The sequence below is a fragment of the Lontra canadensis genome, unplaced genomic scaffold, assembly GCF_010015895.1.
Source record: "Lontra canadensis isolate GAN:19392208 unplaced genomic scaffold, GSC_riverotter_1.0 scaffold44, whole genome shotgun sequence".
Lineage (NCBI taxonomy): Eukaryota > Metazoa > Chordata > Mammalia > Carnivora > Mustelidae > Lontra > Lontra canadensis.
In genome coordinates, this window is record NW_022631038.1 from 14,120,051 (window position 1) to 14,139,866 (window position 19,816).

At 35.1% G+C, this 19,816-nt stretch overlaps 1 protein-coding gene across 1 annotated transcript in view; it reads left to right on the forward strand.

The window, feature by feature from the left end:
* The window catches only part of PIGN (phosphatidylinositol glycan anchor biosynthesis class N), a 103,518-nt gene that overhangs the window by 2,991 nt on the left and 80,711 nt on the right, over nt 1–19,816 (forward strand). The window contains exons 3-6 of the mRNA XM_032872297.1: nt 12,749–13,001; nt 15,310–15,431; nt 15,910–16,008; nt 18,132–18,238. Coding sequence (XP_032728188.1) covers nt 12,781–13,001; nt 15,310–15,431; nt 15,910–16,008; nt 18,132–18,238 — 549 coding nt within the window. The 5' untranslated portion in view covers nt 12,749–12,780. The remainder of the gene's footprint in view (nt 1–12,748; nt 13,002–15,309; nt 15,432–15,909; nt 16,009–18,131; nt 18,239–19,816) is intronic.

The window sequence follows — 19,816 nt, forward strand, 5'->3', positions numbered from 1 at the left end:
TAGTAGTTATTCATTTGTTTTGAGAGGTTTCCAAACAATTCAACCATGACAAAGTTTTCTTCAGTAAATCTGAATAAAATGTGGTTCTCTTTAAAGAGCAATGTTAATAAAATTACTTAATATACATGTGCTTGGCAATAATAAAATAATTAGTATGCGAAGGATGATATTTTGGAATCCAATTTTATGTATAGTAAATGACTCAAGCATATAAGTTTGATTTTTGTTTTGTTTTTTAAGTATCCTGAATCTTCACAATTCAAGTGTTTGTTCTGGGGAAGTAAAAAGAAAAACAAGGCAGCCTCTAGTGGCTATAGTGCATATTACATGTACCTTTGAAATGATAATCCTAAATAATTTCTGCAGCACATATCTGAGTCCTTACCAAGCCCATAGGACTGTGATGAGTGCTGGAGGAGCTCTGTCTTGCTGTCATGGAATTACAGTTAAGTGATAGAGACAGACATTAATCCAAATGGTAAAAACCGAAGTATGTATTTATAAACTTGAAGTAAAGGCTCTGGTTTTTGGTTCGGACTGCATCGTTTCTGGGGAAGTGATGCTTGAAAGTGCATGGAGGTGTCGTGAGACAATGGAGTGAGAGAGGATAGAGGGTGGGTTGGAAGTGCAATTTATGCAGAGGTCTTAATACCAGTAGGAAGCATGGGCTCCTGACCATGCTTGTGATGCCATAAAGCAAAGAGGAGCGCCATGGGACAAGGCTAGAAAGGGAGGGAAAGACCAGTCCGTGTAACACCTTCTGTGTTGTATTAAGGATTCTACTTTTGATTATGATGGGGGAGAGGCACTAAAGGGTTTTACCCAAGGGATGAGGTGTTCCTATATGCATTCTGAAAAAAGCAAAATAAAAAAGTAATATGTGGCTATACAACTGAAGAATGGGTTATAAAGAATGACTGACTGCTAAGTTTTCTGATTGGTATACCTGAGTAGAAGGTGGTGCCATCTCCAGAGACTGTAAACACTGGAGAGTTAGGAGGTTTACTACCTAAACAAGGTTCATGGGGAATATCATGAGTTTGGTTTTAAACATACTCAGTTTGTGTCTCAGGTGGATGTGTTAAGGTTGGAATTACATATATGTATTTGGAGCTATCTGTTAAGACTTTCACAAATAAGTGCTAGCTGACACCAGGGGTAGGGTCAAAAAAGCCTAGACAGTGGGGTGCCTTGCTGGCTCAGTTGGGGGAGCATGCAACTCTTGATCTCATGGTGGTGAGTTTGAGCCCATGTTGGGTGTCTAGATTACTTAAAAATGAAGTCTTGGGGCTCCTGGGTGGCTCAGTGGGTTAAAGCCTCTGCCTTCGGCTCAGGTCATGATCCCAGGGTCCTGGGATCGAGTCCTGCATCGGGCTCTCTGCTCAGCAGGAGCCTGCCTCCCCCTCTCTCTCTTCCTGCCTCTCTGCCTACTTGTGATCTCTGTCTGTCAAATAAATAAATAAAATCTTTAAAAAAAAATGAAGTCTTAAAAAAGTCTAGACAAAAAGTATAAGAGTGAGAATAAAAGAAACCCTAGGACCAAATTTTGAGTAATTCCAAAATTCATTTACCAGATAGAGACCCCTCAATATTGGACAGAGAAGTAGGAGAAAAACTGGAGCAATGTTCACAAAAACTAAGAAATGATGGCTGTTTAAGAAAGAAGTCATGGTTAAGGAAGACAAATTGAATGGAAGAAGACTAAAAAAAAGCCACCGGTTTTTTAATATTGGCTACATTACATTAGTGGAAGTTTTTTCTCTGATGTAGTGGAAAACAAAGGCTCAAATTGTTTGAGTTTTAGAGGATCAGGGAAAAAGAGATCATATTATTTTCGAGAATTTTGGCTGTGTTGGGGAGAAAAGGGCAGCCAATGCCTTTAACAACATTCTTTAGTAATCCTTTATTTGTAAGATACATTTTTGGCATAGGTGTGGCTTGACTTGTTTTCCATACTGTATAATGTTTCCCTGAACAAAAACTATATCTGTTCCTCTTGTTAGATATTGTTTCCAACTTTTATGATACAAAGAGCAAAAGACAAGAATTGCATTTAAAGTTTTTTTTTTTTGCCTGTATTTGTATTTGATATAGAATTTACCTTAAGACAGTCTAAAGTGGTAGCTATACTAGTGCTTCCATCAGGTAATTAAAAGCTTCAAACTAGATCTCTGTCTCACACCACATACAAATAAATTCTAGATAATGCCAGGTGAAAAGCAAAAATCTTAAACTTAGAATTTAGTTCTAATTTAAAACTATTTTTATGTGACATTAAAACAAGGGAAGTTTTCTTATGGAAAACACAAAAAAACTTACTCCAGAAAGAATAAATTTGGTAAATTATACTGTATTAAAGTTATAAAACTTCTATTTAACAAAAAGCACCATAAACAGATTTGTGTTTGCTTTGTTGCATGTGTGTTGCAAATAAATATCTATATGTCTATATCTATATATAGAGAGATACACAGGTACACACGTATATAATATAATGTACAAGTCTAGGAAAAAAGGCCAGCAAGCATAATCTTATGGGATCAAAGGATACGGACACGCAGTTGAAAGGATAGGAAACCCAGTTGGCCAGTAAAAACATGAAAAGATATTCACTCTGAGTAGTAATCAGGCAAATAGATACTCAAACAATAGGATGCCATTTCATCCTGTGTCGGTTGCCATAAGGTAAATATGATAGTAACAGTCAATTATGGGGATTTAGAGAAAACATGAATTCTCATACACTGCTGGTGACACTTTGCTACTATCTTGTAAAGTGGAGAATATAGGTTTACTCCAGCAATTCCACTTAATAGAGATGATTTTCAAATTTATTTGTACGTAAAATAGTTTGAAATACTTTTTTTCACTATCACAAGCTGTATTCATACAATGTACATGCATGCATGTGCACACATAGAGAGAAAATAAAATACTTTTTCAGAACCATCATTTACCTTCCTACTTCTGAAGTACTTTATTGTGATGTATTCTCTATCCTACCCTGTTCTATTTCATTTTTTTTTAAAGGAGCTAATTGCAATCCACCAAATTAATTTTGTGAGGGATCATCATTCTGTTTGTCATTCTGAAAATCTCCCAAGTTTACCATGAGAGATGGGCTAAATTGCAGCATTCTTTGTAGTAATGACAACCGGGGACAATGTCTATCAAGATAATTTTCAAATAAATTGTAGTATAGTTATATAATAGAATATATGTCTAAATCTTTAAAATAATATATAAATTTTTGATAGTGCTGGCTAGAATAGGCTCATAAAAGGAATAATGGCTTGCATGTATACTGAGAAAAATTATTTTCTAAGTAGGATGGGGAAAGCATGAGTGCAAATATTAGTGATTATAATGTTAATCTAATCTTGTAGAATGAGAGCTTTTATTTTTTTAAAAGATTTTATTTATTTATTTGTCAGGGAGATAGAGTACAGGCAGGTAGAGTGGCAGCCAGAGACAGAGGGAGAAGCAGGTTCCCTGTGGAGCAAGGAGCCAGATGTGGGGCTAGATCCCAGGAAGCTGGAATCATGAGCCGAAGGCAGCCACTTAACTGACTGAGCCACCCAGGCATCCCAGAATGAGAGCTTTTAATCACATTATTGACTGAATTTAAAATGTATACCCTCCCTGTGGAAGAATTCAAATAATCTATGTAGGTACTTCATGCTCTCAGAAGATAAGAGTATAACTCAGTATAACTCCCTACTCCTTAAGTATTGGTTGTACATATAGCAGCTTCCTTCCAAAGAGTACAATATGAAATCATTAAATTTATAGTGGAGAAACCTGACAAACACGACCTCGGTCAGAGGATCAAGTTTAATATCATTTGTCGAAAAGCCTTGTTGATGGCATACACCCCTGTGTAAGATGTGATAAAAATGACACCTTACACATGTGGTTTTCCTTCCTCTTCTCTTCCATAACCCCATTCTAATCATGAGAAAAATATCAGACAAATTCCTACAAGAGAAGTCTCATACAATATACCTGACTAGGACTCTTCAGAACTCGCAAGGTCATCAAAACAGGCAAACTCTGAGAAATTGTCCCAGCCAAGAGATGCCTAAGGAGACATGATAAGTAACTGTACTGTGATATTCTGGAACAGATAAAGGATGTTAGATATGAAGAAAAAAAAAATTGAATTCTTCTCAAGTATGTAGCTGGGTATGAATCCTCTAAATAATTAGCAACTCCTGTTGGTTTACTAGCCATGAGGGAATTTGAAAATTAGTTCTTTTATGGCATTTGTAAAGTCACATGTAGTTTTCACTTGAAAGTGACATATATCATGATGGAAAAAATATACACCCCAAAATAATAAGTATAAAGAAAAAAATGAACTAGTGAACTAATAGCCTGGCTTAATAGTTTACCTGATGATATTCTGTTGTGTGCAGATCCCAGCTACTTCCTTACAGTTTTAACTGGCAGTATTTTCTCTTCCCATGGCAGGTGAACAGAGCCCAAGAGAACTGTGAAACACCATCTTTAAATAATAAGCTCTTTAGTATGGCTTATGCTGATGTAAACACTTAAAGGCTACGAGTTTAGTAAATAACCTTTATTTACAAGAACACAGGTTACATGAAATCAGAGCTGTCCATGAAATTTGTGGTGGTTATAACTATGACTCTAGTCAGTGTTATCTTTTGAGTACAGACTTAGGCTTCAAATTAATTTTTTTTCTATTTATGCTCCAAGTTAATTTTTTCTACTCTATTTTTAGATCCATAGAAAAGTTCAAAAACAGTACAGTTATTGTACACCCTCCACATTGTACCTAATGTAGACATCTTATGTAACCACAATGTAGTTATCAAAACCGGGACTTTAACATTTGTACAAAACTATTAACTAATCTACACTTCTTAGTTGACATTTACCAGTTTTTCCACTCTTGTCTATTTTCTGACCCAGGATCCAGTTCAGGTTTCCTTATTGTGTTTGGTTATGTCTCTTCAGCCTTCATTCTGTGACTATTCCTCAGTCTTTCCTTGTCTTTCATGACCATGATACTTTTGAAGAGTACTGGTCCATTATTTTGCAGCCTGTTTCCCAATTTGAGTCTGTCTGATATACTCCCACAAATAGATCAAGGTTAGCACTTTTGGCAATACCGCATATTCTTTTACCAAAAATGTGCTGTGCTATGCCTTTCTTAGGGCACTGTATTAGGATTACATGATGTTAATATGTCTTATTACTGGTTATGTTAACTTTGAGCACTTGGTAAGGTGGTGTCTGAGGGGTTTCTCCATTGTAAGTTAGTGTTTTACCCTTCATAATTAATATATATTTGGGAGAGATTTCTTTGAGACTGCAAATAGCCTGTTTGGCTCACACTTTGACCCACTGAGTTTAGCATTTATCAGTGCATCTTGCTGGTAACAAGTATTACTGTGGTGTTTGTCTAGTTGTAATTTTATATTTTTCTCATTCCTTCTCCATGTATTAATTGGAATTCTGTGGAAAAGAGGTGTGAGATTCTAAGATCATTAATATCTCATTGCATTCTGGTGGAGATCCTTAAGTTATTACCTGATGAAGTAATTATTTCTGACACAATTTTTTTAAAAGATTTTATTTATTTATTTGACAGAGATCACAAGTAAGCAGAGAGGCAGGCGGAGAGAGAGGAGGAAGCAGGCTCCCCGCTGAGCAGAGAGCCTGATGTGGGGCTCAATCCCAGGACTCTGGGATCATGACCTGAGCCCAAGGCAGAGGCTTTAACCCACTGAGCCACCGAGGCACTCCCTAACATAATTTTTGAGAAAAAATATCAACTATATTCTCATTTGATTTTCCTTCCTGAAATTCTTTTAGATATTCTTATTTCACCTTATCTTTCTTACATTGAAATAAATTATTTATTTAAAACTAAGGATCACTTGAAAATGGATTAGAAAGTACATGAGTTTTAGGGTTAAGGCCTATGTATAAAATTTATAAAGACCCATTAGAATAAAATATAATGACTAGTGAAATTTAGTATGATTTGTAGAGTGCAATCTATAAGATCATTACTTTGAGGAAGGGAAGAATTTGAATCACGTAGTTTAGTAGCGAACCCATTTGTGGGTTTTTGGCATGGTCCAGGTGAGGACCTGATGAACTAATGTGGTGGTTGTGAATGTGGAGAAGTAAGAAACACAGGCCCTTTCGGAAATAGAACCCAGGGGTTGCTCGGTCGGTTAAGTGTCTGCCTTCAGCTCGGGTCATGATCCCAGGTCCTGGGATTGAGCCCCACTTCGGGCCCCATGCTCAGCCGGAAGCCTGCTTCTCCCTTTCCCACTACCCCTGCTTGTGTTCCCTCTCTCGCTGTGTGTGTGTCTCTCTCAAATAAATAAATAAAATCTTAAAAAAAAAAAAAAAAAAGAAGAAAGAAAGAAATAGAACCCAGAGGCTCCTGGATGGCTCAGTCGGCTGAGTGACCAACTCTTGATTTTGGCTGGGGACGCGGTCTCCGGGTTGTGGGATCCAGCCCCTGTAGGACTCTGCCCTGAGTGTGGAACCTGCTTAAGAGTCTTTCTTTTCCTCTCTGCTCTTCCCCTCCACTCACACTCTCTCTCTCAAGAATGAATGAATGAATGAATGAAAGGGAAATAGAGAACCCAACTGTGACACTGAGAAATATTAAATAAGTATATAGTGCTTGTATCATTAATATTTGGTGGTAATGAATATTACAAGTCTAATCAGGAACTTATAAAAATTGATTTGACTGGAACAGGAAAATACAGCATACCTTTTTCTTTTTTACTGCTTTCTTTTAAAATAATGTAAATTCAACTATTTAAAGTTTGATTTAAAAAATAAAAATAAAAATCGAGTGCTTTATAATCTAGAGTATTCCTAATGCTTTACATTTGTATGGTGCCATGTCTTAGTTACTTCACACTAGACTCCTGCCATGGAATAAGGCTGATGGTATCTTTTTTTATGGATAAGGAAGCTAAGACGGAGTGACGTGACTGGGATCCTGCTGTTCTTACATAACAGAGTGTGATTTTTACCTTAGCTCTTAGAGCTGTAGGAAAGTCAAAGTTCTCAAATGTCAAAATTTTTGTTTGATAACTTCAGTAAGCTTTTGGGTAGTGGAAAATTTATATGTTCCTTTAACACATAGACTTTGTTTGATACATTATTCAGAAAGCTGTGTAATAGCAATGGAGAAAAAAAGAAAGAACATTAAGTCCAGGGAGTTAGTTGTAAATGCAATTGAAAGTGGGAAATGACATAGATGTTTGCTTATTTATAACCATGATAGAAAGTACTAACGTTTCCATGATAAAGAGGAGATCTTTAAGTCATTGTGAGCTTGGGGTGCTTGGGTGGCTCAGTCGGTTAAGCGGCTGCCTTCGGCTCAGGTCATGATCCCAGGGTCCTGGGATCGATCCCCACATCTGGATCCACATTCAGGGGGAACATGCTTTTCCCTCTTCTTCTGTGCCCCTCTCCCACTTGTGCTCTTTCTCTGTATCTCTCTCTCTTTCTGTCAAATGAATAAAGTCTTTAAAAAGAATATATAAATCACTGTGAGCTTCTGTACATCCGGATATAGCTCTGACTAGAATTTAAGATCTAACTGAAATGAAGTAAGTACTTGAAAAGCAACTTACTTTGAACAACTGAATGAGATACCTGGTAGACTGTGTCCTGGAATGGAAGATAGAAAAAAAGGATAATAATTGAATATAATATTATGAATGATTTTAGACCAATAAATTTAATAATTTGGATGAAATCAACAAATTTCTTAAAAGGTATAACTACCAAAACTCACTCAACAATTAGTAAATCTGAATATCCCTAAAATATATGAAGAAATTGAATCTAGAGTTAAAAACCTTCCCACAAAGAAAACTCCAAGCAAGTAGTTTCACCAGTGAATTCAGTTACACAGTAAAGGAAGAAATAATACAAATTCTACACAAACTCTTCCAAAAAATAAAAGAGGTAGCAACACTTCCCAAGTCATTGTCTGATACCAAGACCAGAGAAAGACAAGAATTACAAGAAAAGAAAATTAGAGTCTAATATCTTTTCATAAACATTGCTTTAGAATGCTAAATTATATTTTTAGCAAATGAAATCTAACAGTCCATAAAAGGATGACAGTTAATGACCAAGTAGGGTTTATTCTGGGAATGCAAGCTAGGTTTAATATTTGTAATTCAATCAGTGTAATCCACCACATTAAGAGACTGAACTAGAAAAACCAAATGGTCATGATCATCTCAAAAGATCCAACAAAAAGCATGTGACAACATCCAGCATCCGTTCATGATTTTAAACTCCACATATGGGAGTGAAAGCAAACTTCTTTAACTTAATAAAGGTAACTTCCCAAACCTGGAAGACTGACAAATTTCACCCTAGAGTTGGAAGGCAAGGATTTCTGTTGTTACCACTTCTGTTCAACATCATACTAGAGGTCGTAGATGGTACAGGAAGCATGAGACAAAGATAAAAAACACTTAAAATGACAAGTAAGAAGTCCTTCATTCATAGGTGATAATAATTATCTCTGTAGAAAATCAAAAGGTATCTACATAAAAGCTACTATATAACAGTTTTTCAGTGTTGCAGGATACCAGGCGAATGTATAAAAATCGGTGATTTAAGAACTAACAAAGGGAAATTGAAATACAAAATAGCATTTACAATAATATCAAAAAATTAAAAAAATATGTAGGGGTGAATTACACAAGCATGAGAGTTTTGAGGGTTATGGGTATGTTCATTATCTTGACTGTGTTTATTGTACATTTTAAATCTGTACAGTCTATTATAGACCAGTTATGCCTCAGTAGAGCTTTAAATATGCTATAAAGAATATTATTGGGGCATTCCAAAAAAGTTGTGGTGTACATATGGTAGATGAGATAAAATACTGACATTGAACATACTGAAGTTGACAATTGCTGTCTCTGTGTAAGAGAATATCATTGTTCTCAGGAAATAAGCACTGAAATATTTAGGGGTTAAGGGCCACTGTGTGTGTAATTTATCTTCAAATGGTTCCGAAACAGTATTACGTGATTTTATACACATGCGTGAGTAAGATAGACAAAGGGGTGAGGTAGACATGAGGGGTAAGATAGACAAAGCAGGGGAAGGGCAAGAGGAAAAATGACAAAGCAAACAAATGTTAGCATAGATGTATGTGGCTAAAGGATATGTGGGTTTTTGTATCATTATGCTTGCAACTTTTTTCTCAGCTTGAAATTATTTTCAAATAACAAGTATTAAAAATCTGTATTAAAGAAAGTGCTATCATTTATAAAAATTCCTTATGTAAGACCCAAAATAGGTAACTAAAAGAAAAATTAATCGAACTTAACCAAAATTAAAAAGTACTGCTCTTTGGAAAATACTGAAAAATAAAAAGGAGGAAAAAAAAGAGTATTAAAAAAACATGTCCATTAAACACATGAGAAGTTGTTTGACATCATTGGTTATCAGAGAAATGTAAATCAAAACCACAGTAGGTTACAAGTACGTTCCCACATACAGAAAAAGCAAAATTAAATGGGCTACAGTACCAAATACTCTTGGCAAATATATGGAGCAACTGGGGCTATCAGACATTTCTGGCCTGGAGGACATTATACTAGCTGAAATAAGCAGTCAGAGAAAGACAAATATTGCATGATTCACCCTATGTGAGATACCTAAGAGAGTCAGACTCACAGAAGCAGAAAGTAGAATGCTGGTCACCAGGGTCTGGTGGGGGAGGAGAAATGGGAGTAGTTGTTCAGCAGCTATAAAATCTCAGGTACCCAAGATGAGTAAGTTCTAGACATCTGCTATACAGTCTACAGTTATCAGTACTGTATTGTGCACTTGAAAATAGATAAAGGGCAGATCTCCCGTGTTAAGTGTTCTTACCAGAATTAAAAAAAAAAAAAAACCATATAGCTAAGGAAAATAGCAGTAGAGCAATTATGCGAAAGTTGATGCTTTGGTATAAAACAAAGTTTGAGACTTGGTTTCTCTGAGATTTACATCCATTAGATTAGATTTTTATTTTATTTTTTTTAAAGATTTTATTTATTTATTTGACAGACAGAGACCACAAGTAGGCAGAGAGGCAGGCAGAGAGAGAAGGGGAAGCAGGCTCCCCGCTGAGCAGAGAGCCCGATGTGGGGCTCGATCCCAGGACCCTGGGATCATGACCTGAGCCGAAGGCAGAGGCTTTAACCCACTGAGCCACCCAGGCGCCCCTAGATTAGATTTTTAAAGTCAACAAGGATGGCAAATAAATTTTTCTCTCATGATCAATCCAACTTCATGTACATCAGAAACAATAGTATTAGCCAATAGGTAATGAGTACTGACTGTAGTAGGCACTCTTTTGCATATTTTACACATATTACCTCAATTCTTTTTTCTTTTTTCTTTTTTTAAGATTTTATTTATTTGACAGACAGAGATCACAAGTAGGCAGAGAAGCAGGCAGAGAGAGAGGGGGAAGCAGGCTCTCTGCTGAGCAGAGAGCCTGATGTGGGGCTCAATCCCGGGACCCTGAGATCATGACCTGAGCCGAAGGCAGAGGCTTTAACCCACTGAGCCACCCAGGCACCCCTCTTTTTTCTTTTTTTTTAAGATTTTGTTTGAGAGAGAGAGCACAGTATGGAGCAGAGGGAGAGGGAGAAGCAGACCTTCCACTGAGCAGGTAACCTGATGGTGGGGCTTGATCTTGGGACCCTGAAATCATTACCTGAACCGAAGGCAGACGCTCAATGACTGAGCCACCCAGATTCCCCACATTAAACACGTAATGTGAAATGTCTAAAAGTTAGCATAAAAATTACATTAAAAGTTAAATTAATCATGTTGACATTTTTAATAATGAAAAAATGGAAAAGAACTCCGTGTTTACCAGTGTGGAGGTGATCAGGAAAATTAAGGCATGCCCATTGGATAGAGTATGGTGATGGTAAATGGATGTATGAGAAGAGTTTTTTAAAAAAAACAAAGAAATGTTCATGTATGATAAAGAAAAAATCAATACGTGAAATTGTGAGTCTTTATAAAAATGTAGATTAGATAAAAACTAAGGAATGTAACAGATTTTTCTTTAGGTGGTAAAATCATAAGTAATTTTTCTTTATTTTCCAAACTTACCACAGTGATTGTTTAACTTTTCAACTTTTTTTTTTATTTTTTAAAGATTTATTCATTTATTTTAGAGAGAGAGAGTACAGAGGTAGGGGCAGAGGGCGAGGGAGAGAGAGTCTTGAGCAGCCTCTGTGCACGGAGCTTGGAGCCCAATGCAGGGCTCAATTCCACAACCCGGAGATCACAGCCTGAGCTGAAACCAAGCCTTTGCCACCCAGGCACCCTGTGATTGTTTTATTTTTATATTCAGAATACAATTATTAAGATAATGCTTGCTATGTAGTTGAAGCTCATGTATACTAGAAAAAGCAAAATATTCTGAGAGTTTTGCCTTAGGTTGCAGAATAGCATCTACTCACTAAGGGACTTTTATACTTTGTGGAATATCTTTGATCCTTATTTGACTCTTGAATCTCTCAGGAAAAAAGTTGCCCATAATTTGGCCATTTACTTTATTTTACATTCTTTTTATGATGTGCTTAACTTTGACAAGGTTTTGTTTTTTTTGTTTGTTTGTTTGCTTGTTTATTTGGCCACCCTTTCCTCCCATGATGTAATTCTTCAGGCCAGGAAGAATAAGATGTGTCTATATTTAAAATTACTTCATCTTTGGTGTTTTTCAGCCAAGTGTCGCTGTGTGTAACCAATGTTAGTTATATTACAAAAAGACAAGTTGAGAGTATTTTGTTGTTTTTAATCTGCAGGGAGATTCACCAACAAAAGTAAATTATAGACTGGCTTGAAAAGCATTCTCATGGACTTGATCTTGGCAGTTAATGGCATACTGTCATACAGTATTATTTAAATGTTTCATGTTGCTTAGTTTTCCTTCTATAAGTATGTGTAAGTTTATCAGATCTGTGACTATGTCTTCTTGGTGTTCTCTCTTGTACTTCATACAACATTATGTACAGAATATATGCAAGAGCATTTTAATTGAATTTGTGAATATAACTTGCACTTTCATTGGTTCAGGGAACTAAAAGTCTTCCTTTAATGAGTGTACATTTTTTGAAACACATGGATTTTAACTACCTTTTCCTTCCTGTAAGTTATTTAAATGAATAAAAATGCATATAATCTGTCAGGACTATCTAGAAGTCTCCTGAGCTGATAACCAAAAGTCCAAAAAAAAAAAAAATCCTCAGACTTTAAGTAATGTTAAATTCCAGGAGTATTAATGGTGGTTATATGGACAACCAAGACCACCATGAATTATATTTTCTATTTTATATAGGATTTGATTTGACTGGACCCAGACCCATTTTAAGACTCATTTATATATTTGTTTTTGAACCTATGTTAGTTTTTCTGAGCTTAGTATACACTTAAATTTATTATAAATAGTTTAGTGGTATTAATTGGGTATTATACTTGAACTTTCTCTTTTTATGTGAGTGTATTTTATCATGTATTTTATTTCAGTATTACCTCATTATTAAATAATGTTTATTGTTGCTATCATAAATGAAAGTAAAGTTGTAAATTAGGTAAAATTTTAAAATATATGTTCAGAGTATATGCAGTCATCAAAATATGTGAATATATATATAATTTCATTAAGGTTTACCCAAATTTAATTTAATTTTGTTCCCTCTTTCAGTTTTTCTTGAAGATTAATTAGTTACACTGGATATGCTGCTCTTCTTTATTTTGGGATTGCTTGTACATTTTGTGTTCTTCGGCTCCATCTTTGATATTTATTTTACATCTCCTTTGGTTCATGGAATGACTCCTCAGTTTACACCATTACCTCCTCCAGCAAAAAGATTAGTACTGTTTGTTGCTGATGGCCTGCGGGCAGATGCACTTTATGAATTCGATGAAAATGGAAATCCTAGAGCGCCATTTATTAGGTAAGCATGTCAAGTGATACAAAGACCTTTCTGGAAAGTGTTATCTTGACACTTTTATCTCATGTTGGACACAGAAGTGATGATGAGAAAGAGAATAGGGCACATATGCATCTGCTTTTATCTTATGGATTAATAAATTTATTTCCTCCTAGGAGTTAGGTATGACTTTAGCTGCTTGGCTTAACTTGTCCTAATTTCCCAAACCTGACTTACAACTCACTATATTATCTTTTTCTTATAAAATAAACTTGTTATATTTTTAAAATAATGACAAACATAAATATTAATGAATTGCTAATTGTAGTGCTATTTAACTTAAAAATAGAGTTCAACTGAAAACAGACTTATAAAATACATAAAGCCCTTCTAAGTTTATGTCACTGTTAATTGTGATTTCAGATTTTATGAAGTGGCTTTGAAAAGAAATGTTTAATTTTTTTAAACTTATGGGGCTCCTACAAATAATTGCTATTTTTCTGATTAGTGACAAGTCCCTCAAAAGCCCTTCTTCATGCTGGTATAGAGAGATTAAAACTCAAATTCAAGTGGAAATTTATCTAAAGTATTCTATTTTCTCCTGTTTTCATCTACCATCATTACTTTTATCCTTTACTGTGTTTGTTTTCTTTATAGTACTTGGCATGTGCAGGTTCTATGCAAGCTGGGCCTCTGCTTTGTATACTACTTTATTTCCAGTTCTTAGAACACAGTAGGCAATTAAATATTTGTTGACTGCTAGATGAATGAATGAACTTGGAATTCTGTTGAATTCCAATGGCTCAAAGAAATGCATACCATATTAAAGGATAAAAGTAATTAAGTGACCAACACAGGGCAGCGGAAAAATATGAGTAGGAAAATAATAGCAAACCAGAGTTAAGTTCGGGTCACAAAAATTTGTCACATAATTTCTACAAATAATTTAAAATCGGGGTAATATATTTGGAAGAATTTCTTAGCTGTCACAGAAAGGAGAGAAATATAGTTCATTGCAAATTAAGAACAAAGTATACCGGTTAGTAGAGAGAAGGTGAGCTTTCCTGGTAGCACTTACTTCTTTGGCTGGTGGGTAGCAGGCCAAGAGCTTACGTAGTTCATGTGCCTTGTCCTGTATGCCATCATGTTTTTACAATTTCAGGAATCTTCTAGTTTCTTTTAAACCTGTTTGTGAAAGGTTTTATTTGTTCTTCACTTCGGTTTTTAAAAAATATGATCCGAACTGATCAAAACGTTTTTAAACAGAGATATCCGAATTTCTTTATACCTCCTTCTTCGTATTGAAGTTCGGTTTTTGTTAAATAACTGAAGAAGTTAAAAAATATTTCTCCCATAACAAGTGGTTCACTGGTTTTCAAACTTCTACTTATTATGCATGCATTTTACCAAAATTGATTTTAGGATGAGGTAAGTCAGTAATAAAGAGTATGTAAACCAGTACTCACAGTTACCCTTTGGGGGGGCAAGCATCACCCCCGGAAGCTGTTACTGATGTAGTCATTGTTTGATAGCTTGTTGCTCTACTGCTTTCTCACTGCCTTAGCATTGCTAGTCAGTCCTTTGCTTTCATTGCAAAGGATACTGACACATTTTAGCAAAAGAATGCTTTTGCCTGTTTTAGTCTCAAATTTAGGAATATAATTTAACTCCTAATTAGGAGTCTAGCTGTTTCCCCACCTTTAATTTTTTTATTTTGAGAATTTTTCAACATAGAAATTGAAAGGATTATATATATGATGAAATCTGTATACCTTATCCTAGATTGAACAATTTTTAATTGTTTTCATATTTGCGTCCACTCTCTCAATACACATGCACACTTACACACACATGCTTAAATTTTTAATTATTCTTTTTTCTGACTAATTTGAAGGAAAGATCTCATGACACTTGACCACTGAACACTTAGGCATGTATCACGTAAAAACAAGGACTTTTCTCCTACAGGACTGCAATACCCCATCACACCCGGTAAAATTTGACATTTATAGAACAATATTGTGTATGTTGGTTGTTTCTCATGTAACAAACCATCTGAATACTTTGTGGCTTCATACAAAAATCGTGTATTTTGACTCATATTTCTGTGTTGTGGCCAGATGGTTCTTTGTCTCGCCTAAGCTCATTTATGCTGCTGAATCCAGCTAGTTGGAGGGCTGGGATTGGGCTCAGCTGGGATCAGAAAGATTCCTCACCTTGTTAAATTGTGACTCGCTGTTTGTTTTTTATTCCTTCTGTAATAATCTTGTTTTTCTAACACTCTAATAGGATTTAATCAAAGTCTGTGCTATTGATCTATAATATCTTTTAGGAATATCATAATGCATGAAGGCAGCTGGGGCATATCTCATACACGCGTGCCAACTGAGTCTCGGCCAGGTCACGTAGCCCTGATAGCTGGGTTTTATGAAGATGTCAGTGCAGTTGCCAAAGGTATTATCTATGTGGATGACTTTATTATGTGATAAACACATTGCATATATACCGCTTCTTTAACACTGAATATGACACAAAGTGAAGTGTGTTTTGGCATACTTTTGGTAAGTATTTTAGCTTGCTTTACTCATAAACACATGCTGGTATTGATTCAAGAATTAAGCTTTGGTCTTTTATCATTCTGTGCTACTGAAACAATCTGGATGGATCCATGGTTTTCCTCAATGTTAACTCTCAAAAGTTCAAAAGCGATTCTTTGGTTTAGTAAGAAGTAAATTATCTATTGTAAGCTTTTTAAAAAAAAATGATATAATACATGTAACAAAATCTGTTACTAGTTTTGCATTTGTTCTGTAATTAATTCTCATTATTACTATTTGAAGAATACTTCTTTAGGGGCTATACTAATACTTTACCATATATATGTTACTGTTGTTACTATTTGCTTTTTTTTTTTTTTTTCAATGACCTGAAGGATGGAAGGAAAATCCTGTGGGATTTGATTCTCTTATTAATGAAAGCAAGTACACATGGAGCTGGGGAAGCCCAGATATCTTGACTATGTTTGCCAAAGGTAGGAGTCATTGATTATATTTTCCTTAAATGGTAATGAAATAAACCAGTATGGTAATTTTTGTGTATTGCCTACTATATTTTATTGATTTTTGAGATACTTGTTTTTACATATTTAACATCTCTGACATAGGAACATATATTACAATGGATAGACATGTCCGCTTGATTTTTTCTTTTAGTTGTACTTGAGATATTGGCACATCATATAGTTGTTGGTATCTTGAATTCAATGAAGTGGTATATGGCTCTCACATTTAACCACTTATAATCCTGAACAAGTTAGCTGACTTCTCTGAACTTCAGTTTGCCTTTTGTAAAATGTGATGATAATAATAATTTCTATCTCATAGGTTTGTTTTTAGGCAAATTAGATAATTCCTGTGAAATATTTAGCTATGTGCTTATCATGTAATTTTTCATTATGATGATGGTTTTGATGTCTGGTTCATTTTACCTTAATGATTTATGAAGTTTGTAGATATTCACAAAGATTTAAATGCTATAACTTATAATTCCTATTTTCATATATTCGAGATAATGCCGTTTGGATTTGTTCTGTTTCTGTGCACTGATTACAAAATTCATTAATACTATTTTTCTGAAATTATTGGATTCCACTTGAAGTTTGTGTCATTAAATGCTTTTTAGTGAGAGTAGAATGACTGGTCATTTCACTTGATAAAAAGGTTTTGTAACATTATACTTAGCCATAGGTCTTAATAATAGGCATTATTGAATATTATTGTATGTCCCGAAAGCAAAATATATATTCAGAATTTTACATATGATATTCATAGAACATAATTGTATAGGTCATGGTAAAAAACCTCAAACTAGGGGCGCCTGGGTGGCTCAGTGGGTTAAGCCTCTGCCTTTGGCTAAGGTCATGATCCCAGGGTCCTGAGATCAAGCCCCACATTGGGCTCTCTGCTCCTCGGGGAGCCTGCTTCCTCCTTTCTCTCTGACTGCCTCTCTGCCTACTTGTGGTCTCTGTCTGTCAAATAAATAAATAAAATCTTTAAAAACAAACAAACAAAAAACCTCAAACTATATATCATACACACACACACACACACACACACACACTCCTTTCTTTGGAAAAGAAAGCTTTTGGGGGGACTGGTGGTGGTGAGGGTGGATTAAGTTGCTATGATTCACCAAGCTTACCTTCTTGCTTCTGGCGGTAGCTGATAAGATGTAAGACTAACACCTGAATCAGAAACAATCCCATAGGAATGTTCCGTTTATGGTAACCAACAAACTCACTCAGATCCATACTTGGGATGTGGAAAGTGGAATGACTGAGTGGTGGTTGTGTCATTGGAACTGCTATTGCTATTATAAGAGATCATTATTACTTTGTTATATCTCTTCCTCGTGACCTGTAAGAGCCTATCTCAGGAATTCACTAAGTTGATTAGATTCTTAATTAAATCTTCTAAGTGTGTAAGATTAATATATTTGTTGACCCCTTCAAAGAATTTAACAATGGATAATATTTATTCCCTTATATTGAGAAAAATACACATTTTATAAATAAGATAAGGGAAATTTTTGAATTTTCTTCTTGCTTTACAAAGTACCAAATGACTTCATCTATTTTAGGTTATAGTGTTCCAAGACAGATAAATTTGTGAAGAATTTAATCTGTACAGGGAGACAGACTTTGGTGTTTATTTTTGTGGTGTTGTGTATTAGCACTGTGACTTTGGGTAAATTAATTAACTTATATGTAGTGTATCTTTAAAATTAAGAATGTTACTGTGAGAACAAAAAACAACAGCATGTTAAAGTACAAGTCATGGGGGCGCCTGGGTGGCTCAGTGGGTTAAGCCTCTGCCTTCAGCTCAGGTCATGATCTCAGGGTCCTGGAATTGAGCCCCACATTGGGCTCTCTGCTCAGCGGGGAGACTGCTCTCCACCCCCCCACCCCCGCCTGCCTCTCTGCCTACTTGTGATCTCTCTCTGTCAAATAAATAAATAGAATCTTAAAAAAAAAAAAAAAGTCTAAGTGATGGTCCATGGCACATGAAATAAAATGTTCATTATTCCTCCTTTCTCTTCCCCATTATAATTTTGTTATAATTGTTAAAAAAATTTTTCCGCAAATTTCCTTTTCAGGTGTTGGTGGAGACCATATTTATACATATAGCTATGATGCTGAGAGTGAGGATTTTGGTGCCCATGATGTAACAAAACTAGATACTTGGGTTTTTGATCATGTGAAGGTGAGCACTATTGAGTTGATCATCTCCAGCACATGTATTTGTACCCAAAATACTAGACACTGATTTGTTGTAAATACATCTTAATTTTTTCCTACTTGCTTAAATATGAAAGTTCTATATTTGTAGCATACTATTTTAAAAAGATTAGATTCTCAGAAATTACACATTCTACAATAAACAGTTAATGGAAGTTTTTAAAAAATAATTTGAAAAATATAACTTTTTTAAATTCCATGTTTCTGACAATTCAATGGGCTCCATAGATTGGAATTCAGGGAACTTGTATTTCATTCCTATTTGGTGAATAATCCTAGGTAAACCTTGATTATTCTTTGACCATACAATAGTCTCTTATAGTGGTAAGATCATGTAAGATGTATGAAAACTGCTTTTGAAAATGCTATTCAAATGTAATGCATTGAAAACAGGATTTTTAAAAAATTGTACTTTAGAGAAAGATAAAAACAAATTAGCAAATTCGTCATCACAAAATATCCGAGTTTCTCTAAGAAATAAAGTTGTTTGGACTATTTGATAGTAACAATTATCACAATTTTCACCAGGAATCCAACAGAATTTACATTTTGAAAAATTGTTTGAAAATCTCACTTGTGGATAATGGCTTCCTTTCTTCCTGTCCATTGTTTCTCATTTACATATTACAACTTACAAGTTGTAATATGTAAAGAAAGAAACATTCATTGTAAGAAACATTCATTGATTGCCCCTTAATGGTTCTTCTTTTTACCAGTAGTGTCTTTTGAACTGACATTGTGGACTTCTCCATGATATAGTCATTTTTGTTAGTTAGTTTGTAAATATATTCCTCAGTGTATGTCTGCATTTTTCTTCATACTTACTTAGTAGGAATTAAGTGTTCAACACATTCTTTGATAAACCCTATTTCCTTCATCAAGATCTTTCTTCTTGAAATTTTTCTTTTCTCATTTAACATATACTTTTGTCAACAGGGAACACTTGAAGTTAAATAAAATCTCTTTAAGAAAATAATTGACAGGGGCGCTTGGGTGGCTCAGTGGGTTGAGCCTCTGCCTTTGGTTCGGGTCATGATCCCAGGGTCCTAGGATCCAGCGGGCATCGGTCTCTCTGCTCAGCAGGGAGCCTGCTTCTTCCTCTGTCTCTCTCTCTGCCTGCCTCTCTGCCTACTTGTGATCTCTCTCTCTGTCAAATAAAGAAAATATTTTTTTTTAAAAGAAAACAATTGACAAATTTTACTCTGCTAATTATCGCTTCTTAATATCATCTACTTATGTTAGCATCCCTGAAAGGCATTTGGCTGCAATTTCATGTACACAGCTAAAAATGCTCCAAATTCAGGGTTTGATTCCTTGTGTACGGGCACATACAGCTTATGGCTGGCCTGATTTTATGTCTTCTTTCCTTTCTTTATCTCAATACTGCTAGTCCTCGGAAAAAATGATTTGCCCGTGACTTCATAAAATATGGTTTATATGTATAGTAATAACAGTAACACGAAATCATCAGCAGTGAGAAATGGTATGAAGGAAAAATACAGGGACTAAAAATATACCTTTAGAAAATTGTTTTCTAGACAGT